General features: G+C 36.4%; 1 protein-coding gene across 3 annotated transcripts in view; it reads left to right on the top strand.

The window, feature by feature from the left end:
• CRIM1 (cysteine rich transmembrane BMP regulator 1) overlaps nucleotides 1-24,140 on the top strand; it is a 203,502-nt gene that overhangs the window by 81,683 nt on the left and 97,679 nt on the right. For 2 of the 3 annotated variants that reach the window (XM_030034489.2, XM_030034490.2), the window contains 2 exons: nucleotides 8,184-8,426; nucleotides 17,321-17,441. In XM_030034489.2, coding sequence (XP_029890349.1) covers nucleotides 8,184-8,426; nucleotides 17,321-17,441 — 364 coding nt within the window. The remainder of the gene's footprint in view (nucleotides 1-8,183; nucleotides 8,427-17,320; nucleotides 17,442-24,140) is intronic. The other variant, XM_030034491.2, reaches the window with a different exon arrangement.

The raw sequence follows: 24,140 nt of genomic DNA, 5'->3' as shown, positions 1-24,140 counted from the left end.
CAGCTACTGCCACAAACAATATTGGTTTCATAGAACTTGCATTTGCATTTAGATGCAGGGTATCTGACAAATCCTCACTGATTTTGTTAAAACCCTCTTTTTCGTAGACAACAGTTTTGGTTTAAAGCTTGACTGCAATTTTGGTGTGTGTGTTTGGTTTTGAATTACCACCTTTCTTTTTAATATTTTCAGTACAGGAAAGTTAAAAAGTTCAGGAACTGGAATTATAATGTCCTAACAGCTTTGCTATCCAAGTGGGATTATTATGTCTCTTGGCTCTAGCTGTCTTGAGTGGCGTAACCCTTGCTCATGGGTCTTTGGTCCGTGCTTTGGCAAATCCATAGTGAATACCATGTTGCAAAGATGTGTATCGACAAGTGCATGTTTAGTAAAATTTGTGTCTATGACTGTCTTTCTGTGTGTGACTTTTTTTTAACCCAGGTTAGTTGCAGGCTGTTGCTGTTAAATTACAAGAAGATAGGCTACAATATGGGTGAGGCAGGTTGCTCCACTGTGTAGTACGTAAAATCCAGAGTGCCAGAATGATGGAAAGCGAAGCAAAACTCATTTAAAAAACAGAATGGATTTTAAATAAAGTTCAGTTTTAGGTAAAAGGTCAGTCTCTAGTTCCTTTTTTTATTTGTAGCAGTTCATCCGTATACAGTACTGTGCATATTGTATGTGTAAGGTAATCTCATTTTTTAATCTACTATAACTGTCCTTTTGATTCTTGAAAATCCTTTTGGGTATTTTGCATTCCTGTATCGATCCCTGTCTGTCTGACTGCTTCAGCTGGGTAATCATTTTTCTTGTTTATCCCTAATCCTTTTAATATTTCCTTCCTGCCACTGTATAACAGTACAGTATGCCTATTGTTTGGAATGTGTTTCAGTGACTACTGTAAGACTGTGCAGTAAAAGTGGCTGTATTTTAGCCTAGAATTCACAAAACCGGTTTACAATGAAGCAAAAATGCAAAGCTGAACAACATGTGTTCTCAAAGCATGTATGCTGAGCTTAGTGCATCACTTTGCTTAGTCATACAAAACGTTCATCCTCGTGAACCATATTCTATTTTGAACTGCTCTGAAAAAAGAAATATTAAGCTAGCTATTTCAAAATGCATCTTATTCTATATTCTCCTTAGGCACCTGACAGAAAAAAAAAATTATTCTCTCTCTGTGTGTATACATATGTATATGTATATCCATACCTGTACATATTAAAAACTTGTTTTTAAAGGAGCAGCTGTAGAACAGTTTAAGTATCTCGGCGGAAGCGTTCAGACCCGAGTATCTGATAGTTCTCTTCAGCCTGCTCCTTGGATGAAAACATTCTGTCCGCATTTCTATGGTGACTGAGTAAAGGCATCTCTGGTCACACAAAGTTTTGACAAAATGATAAAAACCCCTCCCTGAAAAGGTTTCCAGAAAAGCACGGCTCTATTTTGTTCCACCTGGAGAATGACAAGACCCTCCCGCCCCCATTGGGGCTTTTCTTCTCCATTTCTCCCACACTAGGTTATACCTTAAGATCCTTTTGCTGTGCTAACCAATGTTTTAACTGTTCTGCTTTTCTCATTAACTAAACTTGGCATATACTTTCTCTGCGTGTCAGAGCAGAGCATGCAAACATAATGAAGGAAAAGAATTTGATACAGAGGTGAAAGCAAAGTTTTTAATTCTTCTTCAGGAACCATTTTTATTTCCATACTACTTTGGTACTAGCCAAGATTGGGGCGGGGGGGGGGGGTGGGTGTTTGGTTGGGTTTTGTTACAACCGCTCTACTTTAACAAAACAAACAAACAAAACCCTGAGATCTAGACTTCCTATATTCAGTGACTGTCTTAATAAAAACAGCTCTAACTAGTGGCCAGTTTGAGTGAGTATTGTATAAACCTTTCAGGAAGGTAAAGAACTTACCTTCTCTCAGAGAAAGCATTGGTTGTAACGTGAAGACTTCAGAAACCTGCCATTTTATCTCCATTTCCTCATAATGACTTCGTAAGGTCATGGGAAACATAATTCTAAAAATACGTAGCAGCTTTTCACATGGAGAAACTTTGTGAAAGTTCTAGCTTTACGGCTGTTGCTTTATGACAGACTCTTTCTAATGTTAATAGCAAAGAAAAAAAAAGAAATCCACATCTTGATTTCTTCTTTTTATTCTATCCTTTGAAGATTGCTCTCCTCCCCCTCATGCACTTTATAACAAATACACTGTGGTTGCAGGGAAAGGTCAGTTTGAATGTTACTACGCCTTGACTTCTGAGATGCTACAACTTTCCTGTGTGCTTCTGAGACAAAAATCAGATGATGAGAAGTGTTTTTGAGACATCCTGACTTTTTAAATGAATGATCCCTGTCTTAATATTAAAGCACACAGTACTTTAACTTAGTCATTATTGTTCAGTTACACATTGTAACTTAGGTGGTTCAGTTATTCTTGGTAATTGTAGGGTGTCTTCTGTCATGTGCTTAGTAACGGCAGGTTCTTTTTGCAGGCTAATTGCAAAGTAACAGCAAATAAGCCTGAACCTTCAGACATAAAGAAAGTAAAGTATATCTTGAAATGCAAATCTCTGCAAATCTGGTACCAGTAGTAATTTATACCTAAAAATAGCACTGTCACTGGTAAACTGAATAATTTTATATTAAATGGTCTGTAAGGCTGCATTTTAGAATAGATACGAAGTTTGTTTCCAAGGATAGGAGTCTTATTTTGAATTTATCAAAATATCAATTTTCCTGTTTGGATTGTGTTCAATTTATTAAAAATGTTACCTTTCCAGATACATTTCTGAATTCCTTGAGAAGATTGACTGGCTCAGAATAGATAGTATGTAAAAGCTTGATTGATCCAGACTCTTCCTTTATCTCTGTAGAGATTCTTTGCTGGCTCAGGTTGGTGAGATGTCAGAGATACCAGAACGCTTCCAGCTTTGGTGGTGTTTGATGAAAGGCTATAAAGAGAATGTGTCCCACAGAGAAACCTCATCGGCAAACCAACTGATAGTTTCTGTTCTTTGTGTAGTCATTTGAAATGCTGCTTTTTTGAACATAAAGGCAGTGTTTGCAGCCAACTAAGTTTTTCTGAGTGGGTTGAAGGTTATCTGTTCAGACTTAATTTATGAGAAGTTAGATGGATGCATCCTTGACAAGCAATTTTTCTCCTTGTTAATGGTTGCTTTTTTTTAAAGGAGAGACTGAAATGTGATTAAGTTGTAAACGCTTTTTCCATTAACTGATTCTGCAAAATCAAACAGCAAAAGTGTATACGACTCCTCACTTCATTAAATTAATTGGTGAGTTATATAAGCAAATTCTTACCTTGCTGAAACGGTCAACTTTTTAAATGAGACCTATCAGCTGCTTCAAGGGTAGAGGCAGAACAATGTTTTATAAAAATATATTTTAATTAATGTGGTAAGTGTCCTGAGTACAAAGTCTTAATTGCAAAACCAGATGTCTGCTTTAACAAATAGTTTTACTGTCTTCTACATACAGTTAGTGTTGTATGAAATTGTTCTTGTGAGGGAATCTACATTATAGATCAGGAGAGTGTGATGTATGTGTATCTTCTTGCCATGTAATCTGTGTGTTAAGATGCTTCTTTTTTCAGGAATAAGTATCTTATATATTTGCTGTGCTAATTCATTTCATAGTAAGTCACATACGTAGTTCTCCCTATCCTTGAAAATCTTATATTTTAGGTTTGATAAACTGCTTTGAAAATGAATTTCTCCTGTTTCTGGGCACACATAGTAATTGTTTACATTCTATTTATTATCAAAATTAAGATAATAAAATGGGGTTTAAGTCCTGATACCGTGTTTGACTCTGAAGATGTTGGTTAGGAAGATCCTGATTTGTGTAATAGCAACTTAAAACAACATCTGGGAGACAGATCAGTGCTTCACAGTGCATGTGTGTATTTGACAGAGAAGCAGTAGGTCATTGTTGTGAATCTACCTTGGTGTATTGAGAAGCTGATTTGAAATAGTCCCTGTTTGGTGTATAAAAGGGGTAAAGTAACAAAAATATCACTGGTGAGTGATTTCACAGTTGTTTTCTGTGGAACGCAGCTAGCCATTGCCCTACCTTTCTGTCTTTTGACATAGTCTGTTGTATTTTTAATTATTCTGCTCTGACATGTTTTCTTATAGGGCTGGAAGTGTTTATTAATAAAGGAAAAAAGAGCTATTAACTGATTCCTCTTGTTTGATGAAATCTTAAATAGCTGTATGTAATGGAATTAAATCAGGAATCCTGCTAAAGCAGTGACTTTTATGGCTGTATTAATGTTTGTAATTTATTTTGAGAACAGATTTAATTTTGATGCCGCCTTCGATTAAGTAATGAAAAGGTAAACAAGTTTACTAAAATGAATTGTAGAAATATGTCTCCTACAAACCTTTATCCCTGTAAACAGAGAAGATGGTTATGCTTGCTGTTTGCTGAGATAACAAGAAGAAAAACCTTGAAAGTCTTCTTAATGGTTTCTTAAAAGTAATGTCTTTTATTTAGGCTTGGTATCAAAATAAGGAGCCCGTATCAGGTTTTACTGAACTGCAGTAAAACAGATCTCCCACCTTCTAATACTGCAGTGAGTGCTGGGCTCAGGACACCGTTACGCTAGTGTGGTGCCAGCTGATTAAAGTTTTAACTAAAATATAGTAATGCTACACTGGGAGCTGCTGGATTTTCACGTTTTGGATAAAGATTATTTTCAGAAGTATGATGTAGGAACTCTACAAGAAAACACTTTAAATACTGCCGATCACATATCATTTCAGCCACTTGCTCCTTTCCACAAAAGGAAAACCACATCTACGTCAAGAACCAAATCATGATGTAGTCTGAAGAAAGTTTCTTTACCTGCCCTTGATTCTGCTGCAGCCTGGAGTTAGGGAAGCTGAAGGGACAATTTTCTGTTGGCTGATCCAGCTTCGGTTGATACATTTGACTTTCCTGTTGCTCAGTTGCATTTGTATAGTGGGAAGGGAATGTTTTACCATGTACACAGTTTGAGATTATAATTTGGAAGCACAATATTTACACAAGTAGTTTGTTTGTTTTTTCAGGACTATGAAGTATAAAAGTAATAGTGACACTGGATTAAAAAGAAAAACTTAAGTTTGATTACTAAATATCTGCTGGTGTTATGTAACCTGCTATTAAAACACAAACATGTCTTTGCAAGGTGGTGGTTGTTTGTGTTTAAAACGTTTCCTCTGAAAGTGATGCTGGTTTTATTTAATAGTAGAGTCCTGTTGTATTCTGTTACAGTTAACTACATTGAGCACAATACTCTAATGTGGAACAGACTATCAGAGATAATAACTATGAAACACTGAGTGAACATTTCATACATAAGTACTTGTCACGGTTCTCTATTTTAAAATTCTCTCTTCTTCTGCTTGCGATGCTTCTTACATGCTGATAGTGACATATCCTTGTTTTCTTCATATTTTTGCTAGGTGATCTTATCAACTCCAACAGTAGGCTTTGCATTAGTCTTCAAAATAAATATATCTGGAGTCTTGAATAGTCTCAATCCCAACAGTTTGACGTGCATTTCTGACAAACCTTGTATTTCTGAAAGTTGGCTTGAATTGGTCAAATACAAGTAGTCCTTAAGGAAACAGTTATCTTGATACAGACATGTATGTATGTAAATGTAGTCAAGTAAAAAGTAGGTAAACTTTTAAAAATATGTATAATATGAAGTCTTTTCACCAGAGAGACTGCATGAGGATGGGATTATCTGTTAGTCATGGAAATCAGAAAAGCACTGGATGTGTAATACTAGGGCAGATCAAGTAATGAACAGTGTGAATTTAAGAGTTTATCATGAGCATGGACTTCAAGGGCTGCTAGTGGACTCCTGTTCTGTCACTTCTCTGTGTGCGATTGAACAATATGCAGTGGAAAATGAAAAGATTTCTAAAAGCTAAAATGTCGAGCCTTTTATTATATCCATAAACTAAAGAAGATCAATAAAATACTGAAACTAGTATGTTATCTATTATTTATACACCTTTCTGCAGTGAACCTCTGTAACTGGTAATGTTCAGTCTGAACAATGTGTTTAATAAAGTAGATAAGAACCTAAACATAAGGGTAGGTTTAAAAAAAATTGGTCTTACAAATGTTATTTAAAATTCTAGGCAAAGTGCATATCTAGCCTAGGGTATTTTAAAGATAGATGGAAATAGTGGGGTTTTTAACTGTTAAGAAAAGAGTTATGACGCTATCTAGTATCACATTTAAGTTAGTCATATCTGTTGCTTGTAAGAAAAAATAGAAAGTACTTGTACATGAAGGAAATATGTGTAATTATTTTTTGAATCTGTTTTGCTATATTTGCCAACTAAAATTGAGGCAAATGTTTATATTGGTGATTTCCTTTTGCAATTAGTAATGCTAAGACCTACATTAATATTTTTCTAAGCACTCACATGTCTAGGCATTATATCCCTCTAAGTTTAAATGAAACTAAAGCACAGTTAGCAAATCAGCCATGTAGATGAGCAATACTGCTTTGATTCTTCAATATGATCTAGAATTCCAAAGAATATACTAAAAATAAATGTAAAAATGATCCTCTGGGAAAAAAAAATTGCTGTTATTGACATTCAGTGTATGTTTAGAAGCAGAATTACACATTTGCTGTGTTGCTTTTAGTTCAAAAAACCCAAACACAATATCCAGTAACTTTAGTAACTCCAAAAGCAATGAGTTACTAAAATCTTGGAGAAGATATTCTTGACTTTTTATCAGAGATGCTCATACTTGTTACGTCTTATTCAATCATTGGAATTATCACTAGAGATTAATTTTTAAAATGGCAGTGGCTTAAACATCAGATTAATAAAGTTAGTGTTGTTTTTACTTGTTTCTACTATTCTGCATCTAACTTTAGTGACAACAAGCAAAGGAGTCGATTAATTTTGTAGGGGTAATAGTGACGTTTGTGGTAGAACCATCTAGTTTGCAAACTTGCAAATAACCAGGGAGTGGTACAGTTTATCAGTTCAGGTGTTGGTTTTCTATTGTTGTGGTGTTTTTTCTGGTCAGGTCTGGGAAGCCTTCCTGTGTTGCCTCCAAACACTTAAGTCACTATGTCCTATTGACCTGAAGATACTGCTCTTCTGAGTTTCTTGAGTCCACTTGTTTTTTAACAGGGCTCAGGTATTATTGAGCAAAGTGAGACCCATGTGGATATGAGCAAGTTTCTCACTGGTCACATTATGGAGTAAATGGGTCATGGGAGTGGTCTCTTTTTTCCCAGTGTGTCTTAGTCATTGGAGGGCATGACACAATATTTTTGCCAGAATTAAGATTTGTGGTTTTGAGAATGGGGAATCTTAACTCATTTTCCAAGTTTTGGAAGAGTGTTACCTAGTTGTCCAAGAATCTTCTTCTATCTCTTGATTCTCTCTTTGTCTTGTCTCTGTTTGCCCAGCTTGTCACCATTCCCACCAACTTGTTGACCTTACTCCTCATATTCCTTTTCTTATTGCTACATGCCTGCAGCCAGCACCTCAAACCTCTAATGTCTGTAACCAGCGCTAGTCAAACCTCTTCTCTTCTACTATTCAAGCCACTGAAGTACATAGGAACAACACTTTTAATGTGACCATTGGGAGTGTGTACAAGAATAATCCTCTTCTGCTAATGTATGAACTCTCCAAATATGTTAGCTGTTGAACTTTTAACCAGCTTTTTGAATATGTGAAATTTCAGCTCAGGTCATTCAAGTTTAATAAATCAATCAGTTAAAATCAGTTGCTCATAATGGAAAGTCTTAAGAAACTGAAGGTGTAGGTGTGAACATCAGGGCTGTGCATGATATGACGAGTTGTTTCTTAATGTCATGGCCAAATGTGTAGCTTCACAGCTGTTTTTTGATGCTGTGTGGGTTCAGCAGTCACGCACATTGCACAAATTAGAATTTTTGTAAAATATTTCAGAACGCATCTGCCATCTTGCAATTACCAAGATTTTTTTTTAAGCTTATTCCATAATTTTTGCTAAACAGTTCAGCAGCAGCAATTTCCTTTTCTTTTTATTGTTTTGGGGGGAGGGAGAAGAAAGGGAGCTTTATCTGAGCTCATCGTTACAGCTTCAGTACAGTGTTTTACTGACATTTATGGCATGCTGATTTTCTCTCCCTTTCAGAAGAGAAACCTGATTGCTCCAAGGCCCGCTGTGAAGTCCAGTTTTCTCCTCGCTGTCCAGAAGATTCCATCTTGATTGAAGGCTATGCCCCTCCTGGTGAATGCTGTCCACTCCCGAGCCGTTGTGTGTGTAATCCTGCAGGCTGCTTGAGGAAGGTTTGCCAGCCTGGCTATTTGAACATATTGGTTTCTAAGGCATCAGGAAAGCCAGGGGAATGCTGTGATCTCTATGAATGTAAACCAGGTAAAAGTGGACATGATTTTTTTTTTCCCATTTTTCGATTTTTTTTTTCTGTCTGACAAGCACAATAACCTATATAATTCCATCTAATAAAGCCTATGTAGTCTCTAAATTCTTCTGATTCTTCTTCAAAATTAAAATGATTATATGTGGGCAGTACCCATTCAAAAATAAAACCCTATGATAAATTTTACTTTCTTTTTTCCTTCAGACATTAATTTAAACTGAGCAACAAGGGAGAAGTAGCCTAGTGAGAATATTGCACTTCTGTGGATGCTACTAGTAAAAGTGACATACTTAATATAATGATTAGATTATATAAAGGATTTTCATAGTAGGAGTATATTGTGCATGGGCAGGGAATTAAGGTTTCTCTCTTAAGATTTCTCTAGATTACAAAATGATGACTCTTAAAAACTGCAGAGCGAAAGGATTGTGGAGGAGCATAGTGAAAGACTTTACAACATTTTCAGTATTTACCCATTTTCCATTTCATGAGAACACAAATCACCCTTTCTTGTGATTTATTATTCTCGGTGAGGTGAAAGATGTAATTCACTCTTCTTTTTATCCAGGCTTTGATGAAGATGAATAATAAAAATAGAGGGATGAAAGCAGGCATATAAAATTGTATAATCCAAAATCTTATATGCAAACAGGTTCAAGTATGCTTAAGCTGTGCCTTTCCTATGCTTGTTTAACATTTTCTTAAATCCTCCACAGAAGAAGATTGTACAGTCTCTGTATCTTCTAGTGCTTCTCTTTGTGTTTTCCTAATATCCAATGCAAAGCTGCCTGTGTGGAGATCTAAGCAAACTTTTTCATTCTCTGTCCTGGGTAGTTGGTGAACAAGTCTTTATAATTTTTGCTCTGGAACATTTTGTCAACCTTAGTCTTCTTTCATCTAGAATTAGCTGTAATTTCTTAGGGCATAGTTTCCTTGGACTCCTTCCTTGTTATGTCACCCCTCTGTAAGTTTTCTTAAGTTTATCCACGTCTTTAGGCTGCTTTTGGACACCACATTTTACTGTTTTCAGTGAGTCTACATCAGCACTAAATACTGTGGAATAATTACTTTGTCTTTCATGCAAAATTCTAAATAAGAGCTGACTCTTTTGCAGGAGCTATATTTAGTTTGTGAAGTGCTGTGATCCCAAGATCTTTCTGTAGCATGACTGTTACTGAACCACTATATTTGTACATTTTAATTCTTCCTACATATACTTCAGGTATGCCTTTACTGAATTTTATCGTGCTGACTTTGGATTATTTATTTATTTATCAAAATAAATGTTAGCTCTGATCATGTCCTCCTGACTGTTATTTGCATTCCCGTCCTTTAGTTTGCAAATAACTCAGTCTAAACTTACCTTTGTAGGTTACTTCTTGAAGGTTGTTTTCAGCTTGTTAGTATTACAAAATCTTCAAATTGAGTATGGGATTATTTACTGCATTAGTGGATTTATGTAACTGTGTATGTTGTTTTCCAAAGTAGTTTGTGTTTTTTGTTGTAGCAAGTTAAGAGGTGAAGGTACATGCGACTGGAAAAATGAAGATGCATGTTAGGAGGGTAGAAGAGCAGAGGCTTTGAAGAGATTGGGGGTGGAGACTAATGGAATTTAAGGGAGGTGTAGAGCTTTGCAATGGGGGTCAGAAATTGAGAGGCTAAAGGAAAGCAGAGACTTCTCCCCTACCTTGGGAGATGATGAAAGTGTATTTCTTAGGCAGTGGCTACGAGGCTGAGGAGTGTAGGTGGGTACTCTTGTGCATCCCTGCAGTGATAGGTGATGAAAGATGTAATGGCTAAACTACAAACTGCAGAGTAAGTGGGGCCCATACTTGTTGCCGTGCCTCGGCTTTAGGGAAGAAAAAGGGAGTGCTATTAATATGGAATTATTAGCCACTACATAGCCTGATTTTTGTCAAGTTAGACTTTAGTGGCTGTCCAAGGTGACTTTTATAACTTTGGTCTAGATGTTTCTTTCGTTTGCTGTTTGACATAGTGGGAAGATCACAAAAGAAAAACAAGCCAACACAAGACTGGAAGACAGGAAAAGGAGTAGCTGAATGTTAATAAATCTTAGTAGAGTACAAATTACTTAACACAGAAGACTTTTTTTTTTTTTTTTTGAAATGGCAAGTCTTTGCAAATCTGAATTTTTTCAGTTTTCAAAGGAACCTCATTTTCAAAGAGTATAAACTGTACTTGTATAGACAACATAATTTGTGCTTGATACACAAAGAAAATTAGAGACTGAACAAATACTGAAATATTTTTTTTTATGTTTCCCTTTTTGTAGAAAGTTTAGGGATTTTGCTTTTAAATTTGCAAGTCAGCATGAACCCTGCTGATTTTTTCCATCCAAATTTTTCCATCATGTTCACCATTGTCTGTGGTTTTAAATAAATTTCTTTGTTTAAGAACAGGCAATGGAATATCTTGTTTTATTAGGATTGTATATTTATATTCATAGAATTATAGCATAATTTAGGTTGGAAGGCTAGATGACTCTGGAGGTAATCTAGTCCATCCTGCCTCTCCTGTGCTGTTTTATGCCATTTATTCTCTGTGTATATACATGAACTACTTTATATGTAGTAGCACATAACTGTTTTCATGTATGTATGAACATTATGTGAATTATCTGTGTGGATTTGCTGAAATAGTGGTCGTAAAGTGAAGTCAGAGAATGTTCCTTACATGACAGGAATATTTATTCAGCACATGGTAAGCCTGGTAATAAACCTTGTGTCTTCAGAGTTTGACTTGGTAACCTGAAGAGTTGTAGGAAAGAAGAGTTGGAGAAGAACTGAACTAGCAGTGCTCTGTTTCATGTTTCCTCTGTTTTTAATGCCATGTTGCTGAAAAAAAATGGGATAATGGACAGTATAAGGCCTGGTAGATAAGTGTTCATGCAGAGTTTCTTATGGGTCTAATGTCACTAGTTTTACTGAATGGTGTCAGCATGTCTATGGAGTTTACATGTCAAATAGAGAAAACTGTTTTCCATACTTTGCTACAGACCTGAAAACTTTAGTTCTGTGAGTGCTGCTGCCAGAATGCTCTTCCTGCACCTCCGTGTCTGCTTAACCAGTCTCTATAGGGGTTTTGCACCAGCAAGGGCCTTCTGGTGGAAACAAATTGACAGAAGGTGGGAGGACTGCTTCCTTTGATAGCAGTGCTGCCTTATGCCGATATAAAGTGTTTGCGCAATCAAAGCATAAAATGTGTTTATTTCTGTTCCTTAAATAAGATGTCACTGCTCTCCAGTTTACAGTGGCATTTGAGTTTGGAGCCTTCTGCTGAGAACTACATATGTTCAAATACTGTGGTTGGCAACTGAGTTGCTGAAAGGAAAATAGGAAGTGTTTCCTTAACACTAAATGCTAGAATAAAAATAAAATCTTTCATTTTGCGATCCACTTCCTCTTCTACCTCTTTTACTTTAGGAATGCAATGATTAAAGGCATTGGCATTCAGTTAAAATTAACAGTGAAGAAACTTAGTAGCTTAGTCATACCTGTGTATTAACCTCCGGATTGATTTGTATTGAAGTTCTTACCCGTTGCTCCACCAAGCATCTCCCCACAGTTGTACCTACTAAGAACATGTGGTGTCCCTTTTGTTTCACTGTGGTTGCTAAGCTTGGAGGTGAGATAACACTGGTTTGGCGTCATAGGCAACCTGCTTTGTTCCTAGGAGCTGTGTATAAGTGGCCATTCATGAGCAGTGAATTAACTGAATGAGCACTGAATTTCATTTTAAGCTGGGAGTTACAGTTCTTAAAAAGTATTCTCAAAAGTAAGGGTTTTTTTCTTAAAGATAGTTTGAATGAATGGTCTCAAATGGAGCTGCATAATATTTTAACTGTAAAAATAAAAAGAACCTGAATCAAAATTTGTGGGAGTATATGTGCCTCTTTTGCTAAGAAGCTAAAACAGTATGAGCAATGATGTTTTTAAAATCATGGTTGTTTATTTAAAGATGGAGTTAAAATCTAACCTAAAAGGTATTTTGCTGAAGTTGTGATAGGAACTCTAGCTGCCACTTCTGAATAAAGAAAGGCAAATAGTTTACTTTGGCAGTTATCCAACAGATGTTTGTTGTACCTTTATTGATAACTTTTTTGTTGTTGTTGTATATGGTGAGATGGGGATGTCATCTCTTAGTTTCTGACATCCTTGAGAAAGCATTGGGAAATGTCTGTCATACTAGACAGAACCTCTGTTGAAAAGACCACTCATTTGTCATTCTTCTAGCAGTCTTTCTGGCAGAGCTTTCATACATGCACCTTCTCCAGCACCCCTGCATGGCTTGAAAATTACTCTTACTGAAACGGAGGGGTTTTTTTCTGGTACCAAATCTTGTTTTAAATACAATTTTAAAGAGAATGTTATTGTTTGGCTTATTTCTTTGGGGAATTCTGTGCAGTCAGGGCTTGATGGAAAGTCTGAGATCAGCAGCAAAATTTAGTAGGTAGTGTGTAATGATGCACAGGGAAGTAACTTGTGCTCCATCCTGGTACAGCTTCAGCTTTGAAAATCAGGTCTGGAATTTTTACAGTCTTGCACTAAGGACAAGGGTCAGCAAAATCAAGTTTTTGTACATAGTTGAGAGAAACAGGATTATATAATTTCTTTTTATTCTCTGTTGCTTATAGAAATAGTACATGTTTTATTGGATGCTTTGTAGAAACTGATGTTGGGAGGTCTTAAGAGATGAGATTGGGAAAGGACTGGAGAAAATGAGTGGGGAAGAATTACAAGATACGTTTCTAATGGAGCTAGAGAAATGGCTTATAAGTTGACAATGATGGTGAGGGAGGAAAAAGAAAATCAGCAAATGCAGGGGTCCATCTTGGGAAATACCTGCGATAGGGGAGTTAAGGAAGTGATTCAGACAGTGATACAATTGTATTGAAAGTCCAGGAACGCCATCTGTTCTGGTTGTATTTAATACGTTCTGAAGTGTGAAGGAATGTGAAAAGGATGATGCACTGTCATGGAGCGATACTTTCATGCTTTCTTTCTCCTTCTCCCAGAGCAGAAAGTGTAACTACCGTTACCGGATGTAGTCGTGTTGCATTGCGTTTATTCATGAGGGATCAGAAATGCATCTGAACTGAAAGCAAAGGGTGTTGTGTGATGCTTCTTAGCTGCTGTAGAAGCAGACTGTGTACCCTTCTACTGGACCCTCAGAAAGCTGTGACTTCTGGAAAAAGATGAAGTCTTTCCTGTGCTGAGCCGCTGTGTTGGATCAGAGATGCAAATACTGCCTTGATCCTGGACCTTTAGATGCATAGGTAGCTATTTAGATCTTGCCCCTAAACTGTACATTCTATTTGTTGAAAAGCCAGCATAATATTTAAAGGTGAAACTTAATATGCTTGTGTTAATGTATTCTACTATAAAGTCATTTTCACCTAGATATTAACAGCCTCATGATCAGAGACCTTTGGTTTTGTAGTCTACAAAGGAGGTTGTAGATTAATGCAGCTATGTCAGGGTCTGCAATCGTGGTAGGGTTTCTGCTACATTCTTGTAGAAAAATGAGTAACTCTCAGATGCTACGGTATACAAATTCACTGCATGAGAAAGTTCCTGAAGACTTGTAAGCAAAGGTTGATTGGGTGCATCTTCACCGATAGGAAATTGCAATGTGTTTGAGTTCTGGAAGATATAATTTTGTCGAACTATATATGTAAAGCTTAAAGTTTCTAGGATAGGCAAAAATAATTTTATTTAGACAGGATTTTAATTTTTTTTTTTAGTTTATAATAAAATATATAATAACAATTTGTAATAAACCTGTTCATGAAAAGTACACTTTGTAATTATTGGAGTCAGAGTAAGATGTGAAAACAAAAGTAGTATTTCAGTGGCAAATGTTTGCAGTCTTATTTTTTAGGATGGTAGTACAGCTAATCTGGGGGATATCACTTTAAGTAATGAAGAATCCAATTACAGACTGTTCTGTAACCTTACAATATTTTCAGGTTATCTGGAAGTTTGGCTCAATGCTTTTTTGAGTTTGAGAAACCCATTTAAATCTGAAAAAAAGTAGGAACTTTTTCCTTCTTCAAATATCCTTCATCCCTTATGTCTCCATCTCTCTCCTGTGAGGAGGGGCTTGAGAGAGCTGGGACTGTTCAGCCTGGAGAAGAGAAGGCTCAGGGTGGATCTCTGCAATGTATATAAATACCTGAAGGGAGGGTGTAAAGAAGACGGAGCCAGGCTCTTTTCAGTGGAGCCCAGTGACAGGACAAGAAGCAATGGGCATAAACTGAAAGACAGGGACTTCCCTCTGAACATCAGGAAACACTTTTTCACCGTGAGGTTGACTGAGCACTGGCACGCGTTGCCCAGGGAGGTGGTGGGGTCTCCATCCTTGGAGATACTCAAAAGCTATCTAGACGCAGTCTTGGGCAACCAGATCTATGTGGCCTGTCTTGGGAAGGGGGTTGGACCAGATGACCTCCAGAGGTCCCGTTCCATGATGAATAATGTAATAATAAAAATCTCCCAATTTAGAGAAGGCTGGGGTGCGGTATGAGTGTGGATTATAAAATTCTGTGGGTGGTGGATGAGCTCAGTGCATACCCTTTGTTCACCAAATCCTACTAATCCTTACAAGAATTGGAGGGCACTCTGGTACTAGTAAGAGATCAGTATAAAATAAATAGAAATGGGTAAGTCAATCAAACAGGGGAACCACTGAGTGACTACAGCTGCTTAATTACATGAGAATTTTCTATCTGAATGCCCTTGCTTTGGGGTTTGTTTGTAATTTTTCTCAGGTTTGTACTTTTTTAATAAAGGAGGACTGTTTGGGCTGCTTTTCAGTGTTAGTGAGCCATGGACTAGCACACTATAACCACTGGAAAGAATTTGAAATACTTAAAAAGAAAGAGCACCTTACTTGAGACATGGTGGCATGATTAGGGAATTTCCTTGTGGTTTTTTTCTTTCTATGTCATTGCTGATATATGGAAAGATAGACACAGAAATAGCTGTGCAGTAGCAGCTTATTGCTAGAACTTGTTGGCTGTTTTTTCCCAGACTGCTTACCTGGGGAGAAGGCGGAGGGGACCTTGAATCCAGGGAGGTAGAAAGGTTAGTAGTTTAATTTCAGGAAACTGGACATTGGTAGTTACTTGGTACAACAGAATCATGCAAATTGTATTGGTCGCGTTGGACCATACTGACAAGCTCACGATTCTCAATGCCTGTTGTGATAATGGAGGAACTAGATGTATATTTCTTATAGAAGAGCTGTCTCAAATGTGTTATTTGTTAATAAAATGGAACATAAAACTCTACTTTTTTTTAAGTGAAATATTATGAAATTAAGTATTCCTGTCTTAAAGGCAAACAGGTATCTTTGTGTGTTTACGAAGAGATATAAAAGTTAATTTGATGATTGCCACTGTCAAGATGAGTAACTGGAATCTTTTTATTTAACTTTAGTAACTTTCTGCATTGCTCCACAAAATGGGCTTTTATTAAATTTGTGCATTTCTCAGTGAGAACTTCTTGAACTTGTCAGGTTGCTCTTATTTAGCAGATTGTTCTGTTTCCCAAATAACTGGAAAAAGGCAGATTCTGAATATGGCTTACACAGAGGATACGGGTATGCACATACTCATATACTTTGACAGTTAATGGTCTTGAGGACAAACCTACTGGTCCTAACCTTGATGAGCTGCAGACTGGTTTCACTGAACTTGTGCTTTCATTTAAATGTTTAATGTGATACGCTACGTAGATGTAATTCTGAGACTGATGTCTCATTATGACCGATTGAATTATTATTGCTGTGTACCTCTGTGGATCAAGACTGAAAAATGTAGGACTAGGAAGACAGAAAATGGGACTTTGAAAAGTATCAGCTCTTGCAAGAAGTGTGGTGTAGCATTGCCAAGCTGCTTTAACACTGCAGTAAGCAGTCGTAATAGTGTCAATACTGAAGTGAAGTTTAATCAGTAATCAGGGATATCGTACTGTATAATTTGCAGTCTGATAACATTCTGTTCATCCTGCCTACTCGGTAGGTAGCTTATTTCTTTAAAGAGGGAACCATGTTTTATTCTGTACTTCCTTAGTGTAATTATGATAAGAGATAGCAAATAGATAAAGCCTGAGCTGGTATTGTTTGTTAACATGAGAGATTTAGGACCAAATAAGGTAAAAATGTGTTTCATCTTTCCTGAGTATGACTCATAGGATTAAATGTATATTCAGCCTGATTTTTTTTTTTTTTTGCATTTCTAAGCATTTATTGCTTTCTAAAAAGCATCAGTCAGTCTTACTAGTTATGTGGAATTCTTCATCTCATTAATGCAGATAGATTTGGTAATGTGCATTTCATTTTTGCTATATATAAACACCTAAACAACTCAACCTAATGGAATAATACTTAAGAATGTAGTTTACATGTGCAGGCGTAAATCCACAGCGTATCTTTAATATGTTTTTTATTTCCTATAACCCTGGTATTTTACTGTTTAAACAGACTTTAATCAAGAAAAAATTAACAATGAATTGTTTACTGTTTTAAAAGCTGTGGGGAAAATATATTCTTAGTAACCTAGTATCTTTCTAGTAACTAATATTATTCACAGGTGTAATGATTGTGTAAGGCTGCCTGTCTAACTTTTAGAAATTTTTTATTAACAAGTATTAGCTTAGTTGCTTCCCAAGTCAATAGTTTAAAAAAGTGAATCTTAAAGAGAAAGGAAGTCTTTTTGTAATGTTACCTACCAAGCATGAATTCACTAGATAATTTTTCTGACTTAAATTAAAAGGCTGATGCATAACTGGTTGCTTATGATGAAGTAATTTGCAAAAAGCTTCTAAAGCATGAGTAAAAGGAATTTTCTTTTCCCCTTCCTCCGTAGTGTTCAGTGTGGATTGCAGCACAGTGGAATGTCCTCCAGTTCAACAAGTTGTTTGCCCACTGGATAGCTATGAAACCCAAGTCAGGCTGACGGCTGATGGCTGCTGTACCCTGCCCACAAGGTTGGTGTCTTGATGGCTGAGTATTTTTAACTTCTTCTCTACGATTCAAGTACTATAAATACAAGATAATAATGCATACTTCTGTGGCAATAAATGTTAATACAGAATAAAAGATACGTGAAGTAGGTTAAAGGTATATCAGGCTAATACAAATAGAAAATCTATCTTTTTGAAGCAGAAAAAAATTCTTCTCAATGCAAATGCATGAAGCTGATTTTTGCTAAAACTCAGAGGTTTGTGCCTCTAGATTGATTTTCAGTGTATTCAATTAATTTTACAAAAGTAAAGTCTTTTGAGAAACTTTTGAAGGTCTTTGTAAGGAATTAAATGATGGAGATGGCAGAAGACATGCTCAAGAAAATTTTGCCTAGTTAGAGAAAAAAAAGTATTTTTTTTTTGTATGTGGAAGACCACTGTAAGAAGCTGAAAGACAGTGGCTATCTGGAACAGTAAGGAGACAGAAATTTCAAGTACTCACTTCCATATTACTTCTGTTATTGTTCAAGTAGGTATAATTTATTGCAACTCAGAAAAATAAGACAATTTGGAGTTGGTTTTGTTCCAAAGTTCTGCACAACTGTTTCAACTTCTGTTTTACAACAGACTTCCCAAAACCCAATTCAGCAATATGCCCAATAAATACGAATTCAAGCAAAAATTACCATCAATGAAAATATTTTACACAAAAAAGAAAGTATTTCATGTAGATGTAGCTAGTAGGTTTATTTGGTATAAAGGTCTTCGCACCATACAATATTGCCATATTCTCAACCCCTTGTGAGATTGTAAAGGAGCGATAAACTTGCAAGAATTCAGAAAGTAGAAAATGGCAAAAGTTGTGTAATGAATCAGGGGTCTTCCCTGTTGGGTACCCTTTGGGTAGACATGTAATATGGTGACTTCTTTACAACTGTTGTTTCCATGAAATATGAGGGTCTCTTATTGAATGGAGAGTTAAAAACACATCTATTTGGGGGGAAAAAAAAAAAAAAAAAAAAAAAAAAAACAACAACAAATTAAGGCAGAAAGATATGTGAAGAACTTCATATAGTGCAGTAATCCTGTCTATTAAAATCTGAAAATATATTTCTAAATTGATAAATTTTATTCGTAATTGTAGAATACATGTAGTAGTCTGCTGCTTAAAAAATTCACTTCTTATTCAGTGAATGCTACAAATGTTCTTTCATTCAGAGTTGTTTTCTTTTTTTCGTTTTCTGAATTTTGGACCAGAACGTGGTATGGATTCTCAGTATCCTCCCTTTATTTTTTAACATATTCTTATTAACCTTCCTAAGAATTACGATAACTTAGTATTAGTTGAGATCTGACCTGGCTAGTTGGGATTGCACAGGAGGCTGTAGATTTTAAGCAGTCATCGTACTTGCATTGCTGCTAGTACAGCTCAGCATGTTCAAGACAACTAGAATAAAATGCTACGAAGGACTGTGTTTGGAAAGATACAGTCAAAGAAGCAATCTCAGATTAAAATTTCATAAATTTCTAGTTTAGATTAACACTCAAACATTGACACAATAGAAAACTTAGATTAACGGTAGATTTTTACTTCCAAATTTGTTTCAACTTGCTGGATTAAAAAGTGATATATAGGCCAAATTATTTTTGTTTCCCAAAAGTAAAATTGTGTTCTATTTTTCTGCAATCTAATGTAAGTTGTGGTTTGATTTTTCTATTGCTTGGGTGGAGGGAATGAAAAATACCCACTTTATTCTTTGTAGATGGTAACTTCAGTGTTCCTTCTAGCAGGGAACGTAGAGTACCAAGAAAGTAAAACTTCATTTACTTCAGAAAAATGACCAGTTGGAAATATTTTCTATTTCTAGCACACACAAGGGAACTGATCTTAAATAAAACACCTAGTGCAAACATATCCATGAAAGAATCTTTTTCTTTCTATGATAATGTTTAAAAATATGTTTATTTTCTTTCTATGTAATGTTTAAAAACCAGTTGGTTTGCTGTGTATTAACTGTAACTGATGTCTGAAGCGTACTTGTACATGTGCGTGGTACTTAAGTGACAAAACCAGTATTCTCAGCTCCTGCACACAAAGACCCCAATTGTACAAGCAGGCTTAGAGTGTGTGAATTATTAGATAATTGTGAATTGCACTGAAACCTCTTGGAAATCAGATTGCTGTGCATTACTGGGATCAGAGTTTAACAAGGGATTAAAGCTGGGATAGGTAAGTTCTTAGCTCCTGGAGTCTTATGATCGGATCTCAGGGGGTTTTTGTGTTAATATCTCTGTCCTCCTTGATGTGTAAAACTGGAAAAAAAAAAACCCCACAATAAGCATAACCTAGTCTGTCTGCAGGCAGGTTGAAACAATTATAGGTGTCTTGCACTTCTCCATTAATTTTTAATTTTGTGGCTCAGTCCATGTTGCTGTATATAGTTATTATGTGGGTTGCTAGATTTTTGGATTGCCTTAATTCAGCAAAAGCAATAATGTATTTTTTAGTAGAGTAGGTGAGAAGGAAAAAAGAAAAGCTCAATCTGGCAGCAATAAGATTGTATAGATTCTTTACATGTTGTGTGCCTGCTGGAAATGTATTTAGTTATTTAGATTTTAATATACTGCTATGCTTCTTAAGGAAAACAGTGCCATAGTCATCATTCATGTGCTGTAGGTAAAGATATTACTTGAAGAGGGGAATAAAGGAACGTAGACATGGGGATAATCAGGAAAGAAAGGCTAGAAGAAGGTTAGAGGGAAGAGAAGTATACGTATGAAAAGAGAGAGAGCAGAAAGGGAAACTAAGTTCAGTTACTTAGAACATGAAAGTCAAACCATTTGAATTCAGGTTCAGTGTTTCCTCATATTTGAGGAAACATTGGAGCTTTATGTTTGAAGACAGGGTCTCTATTCCACATGAGACTTGCATTTCAAAACTATAGAAAAAGTCAGATAAAGTGCAGATTTATGGATGACTGAATCTACACTGTGAAAAGGGGATGTTCTTCCTTAATTCTGGATTTTCTTACTAAACTCATGATGAAATATTAACATTGCATTGATTGTGCTTCAGTTTAGAATCACCTAAATCCATAGTATATCTCTTTTTAATCATTAAGTTCAAAAGAAGTGGCACTGTATGTTTTAATGTACATTTGAGAATAATTTATTGAAAGCAAAGAGATAGTGTTTCATAAGGTCACAATCTTTAGACTTCATGAAACTATTTTTGTTAAGATTATGGACTTTTTCAAGAAGTTACAATTATTTGTTTCATTCATTGCCACTAAAATAAAGGCTTTAATGCTAGCAGAACTGGAGAGCGGTCAAGGAGAGTATCATGGTTAAGGATGGATGGTGTATCACTGACTCTGTTAACAAGTAGCTGACAACTTCAAATGCAGCAGGAGCAGACTGACATCTGTCCCACATCTTGTTCTGTCCTAGTTTCAGCTGGGATAGAGTTAACTGTCTTCCTAGTAGCTGGTACAGTGCTGTGTTTTGAGTTCAGTATGTGAAAAATGTTGATAACACTGATGTTTTCAGTTGTTGCTAAGTGGTGTTTAGACTAAAGTCAAGGATTTTTCAGCTTCTCATGCCCAGCCAGCGAGAAAGCTGGAGGGGCACAAGAAGTTGGCACAGGACACAGCCAGGGCAGCTGACCCAAACTGGCCAACGGGGTATTCCATACCATGGGACGTCCCATCTAGTATAGGAACTGGGGAGTGGGGGCGGGGAATCGCCGCTGGGGGATTAGCTGGGTGTCGGTTGGCGGGTGGTGAGCAGTTGCACTGGGCATCAGTTGTACATTCCAATCCTTTCATTATTGTTGTTGTCATTTTATTAGTGTTATCATTATCATTATTAGTTTCTTCTTTTCTGTTCTATTAAACTGTTCTTATCTCAACCTGTGGGTTATGCTTCTTTTTCCCCGATTTTCTCCCCCATCCCACTGGGTGGGGGGGAGTGAGTGAGCGGCTGTGTGGTGCTTAGTTGCTGGCTGGGGTTAAACCACGACATGTTCTTAACTGGTTTCTTGTATGTAATATGCTAGGAAAACAGAGATCCTTAAGTCTGCTCTTAAGTTGGCATTTGTTTTATGAGTGAGCTCTTGAATGCATATTCATAATATTGAAAACTCCTCTACAAATGCCAGGGGAAATGTGAGAATAGTAAACAAACATCTGATGCTGTAAGTTCTTGTACTTGTGTTCAGAGTTTACATTTAGTTTCACACTGATCTCTAATGCGATGGTTCAAACACAACAGCTTACTGATTGGCATTGATATCAAAATACTGATTGCTTCGTCTTTCATCAGACTGTCATGAGACACTTAGCTTAAATTTCCAGCTATTATGTTAGGAAAGCTAAATGATATGTCTGTCTCTGGTCTTGGCAAAGATGCTCACTTCTCCAAGGAGCTTATCGAATAAAAATGTGTTAGAGAGAACATGTTATCATGGTTTTATTAATAAAAGTTTGTCGTCTTCTATTACGAAGTTAAATGAAGAGATGATCAATATGAACTGTACAGAATCTGTTATCTTCGGGTGTTTCCAGTTTTTGTTGTGAATGAATTTTCTTCAAATTTTCAGATTCCTTTGAGAATTTATTTGTAAGTGTAAAAATCTTTATCAAAATCTGTTTATTTCTATGAATAATGGACTGTAACAACAGGAGCTGATTTCAGTGATTAGTTTTGGCTTATATCTTTATTGCTTACATGGTTTTGTACATTTTTCATAGGATTATATACAAGGGGGTAAATGGCATGTTAGGATAGCTTTGCACCAAGTATTTTTGGATTATCTTTTTTTCTTTTTGGCTGCTCTCTTTATTAGAATAATTTGGAAGTTTATTCTTTACTAGTTCTCTGCTTCTTGCTCTAGTTCTATACCCCTGCTTCTGTGCTCTTTTCTCTTCCGCCAGTTTCCATTTTCCCTGCTGTCACCTGTTACAAATCTGGTAACTTCAAGATTCATTCAGTGCTCTGTTATTTCAGAGATTCTGCCCTGCCCACCCCCACCTCCCCTCCGCGCCCCAGCTATTCTTGTTCAGTCTTTCAATAAAACCAGCTAAACTAAGAAAATTCTAGAGAACTAGAAAGATGTCAGTATTGTGCCAATGTTAAAAAGAACAAAACCTAAGTAATTAAAGTCTGATTATCTTGATATCAATTCTGAGAAAAATAGTGGGAAAACTGATTAGAGGATTGAATTGAGGATTAAAGGATGTAATTATAGCTAAAAGCAACCAATGTTGCTTTGACAGAAGCAGTTTTATGAAACTTGATTTTGTCTTTTGAAGATAATAAGCTTGCCTTAAACACCTGACGATCAGAGTGTCTTCCTTCTCAGTTTGTCTTCTGTAGTGCCAGTCCTTTTTGTTGTAAAAAAAAAAACAAAAAACAAAAAAACAAAAAACCAAACAAACGAACAAACAAAAAAAACCACACCAAAAAAAAAAACCCAAACAAACAAACAAAAAGCCCCCAAACGCACAAACAGAAAAAAAACAAAACCCGAAACAAAACTAGGACTTTTTAATTAATATTGTCTGACAGGGTTTACTTTATAGAATGGAAATGTATCTCCTTCCTCAAACTACTTAACATTGAAGAGGAACATTTCCCACAGCTTTCTTCCCTCAGACTTTGGAGATGACTCAGCCCTGATGAATCAGCGTTATGGTCCTTTACCTCCTGAGATGAACTCCTGCAGCATGCACATGCTGGATTTGAATATCTTGCTGATAATACAAAATATAATAATATCCTTCTGAGAAGAGAGAAGCATCCAGGGGTGTGTTCACTAAATCTCAGTAACAAGTTTGCTTGACATACTTATTTTAAAAGCTCACACCATAAGCCTGAATATGTTCTAGATTAGAAAAAGTTCAGAAATAGTTAATATATGTTTATCAAAATCTCCAGTAGGTTATTTTCTGAGTCTTAGCTTTAAAAAAGGAGTCTCAAGGTTGACGTGGTGGGAGGAGGAGGGAAGAAACAAATGTAAATGAAGCGTAACAGAGGAAGATAAGTAACAGAGAGACAGAAACTTTGAGCAGTGAACTGCTTAATAAATCTAAATGAAACAGGAATACAAGTCACGATGACTATTTAATATGTTAGAAGAATGAAGAGGAGCTTTTTACAGATAAAATCTTGCAAGATTTGAGCCCAAAAGGCTTGGGCTTGAGGGATGAGCAAATGGAAACTCTGAATCGGACCATTTCACTATCACTTAGTTACAGATAGCTGGATGGCATTGCAAATGCAAAACTCTCAATGAGCTCAAGTACTGTGGAGGAGTAGGATTACAGGTTTATTGTTTAGAAGAAAACCTCTGAAAAAGTTTCTCAAATTAATTAGTCGTAGAACTCCTTTTCCTTGTTTGAATAGTCTTTTCTCTGTTGGTTTTTCTTTATATGTGGCTAGAATGTCGCAATCTGGGGCTGCTGTGAATGGCAATGCCACAGTTTGGTCTGCAGTATGGTAAGGAAGTGAAATGTACTTGACCAGGAAAAGTGTTAGTTCTCTGGATGATATAGTAAAATATTGTTTTACATTGTAATCACCTACTCAGTCCTGTTGGAGGGTTGGAGGGGCAATTTATATGTGCATTTTGTTTTCCCCAAGCATAAAGCTTTGCTTAGAAAACAGCCCAGCTACACGCTGTGTCCGTCCCGCCCCCCCCCCCCCCCCCCCCCCCCAGCCCCC

This window comes from Aquila chrysaetos, chromosome 13 (assembly GCF_900496995.4).
Source record: "Aquila chrysaetos chrysaetos chromosome 13, bAquChr1.4, whole genome shotgun sequence".
In the NCBI taxonomy this organism is placed as follows: Eukaryota; Metazoa; Chordata; class Aves; order Accipitriformes; family Accipitridae; genus Aquila; species Aquila chrysaetos.
This window is presented reverse-complemented; position numbering and strand designations above follow the sequence as displayed.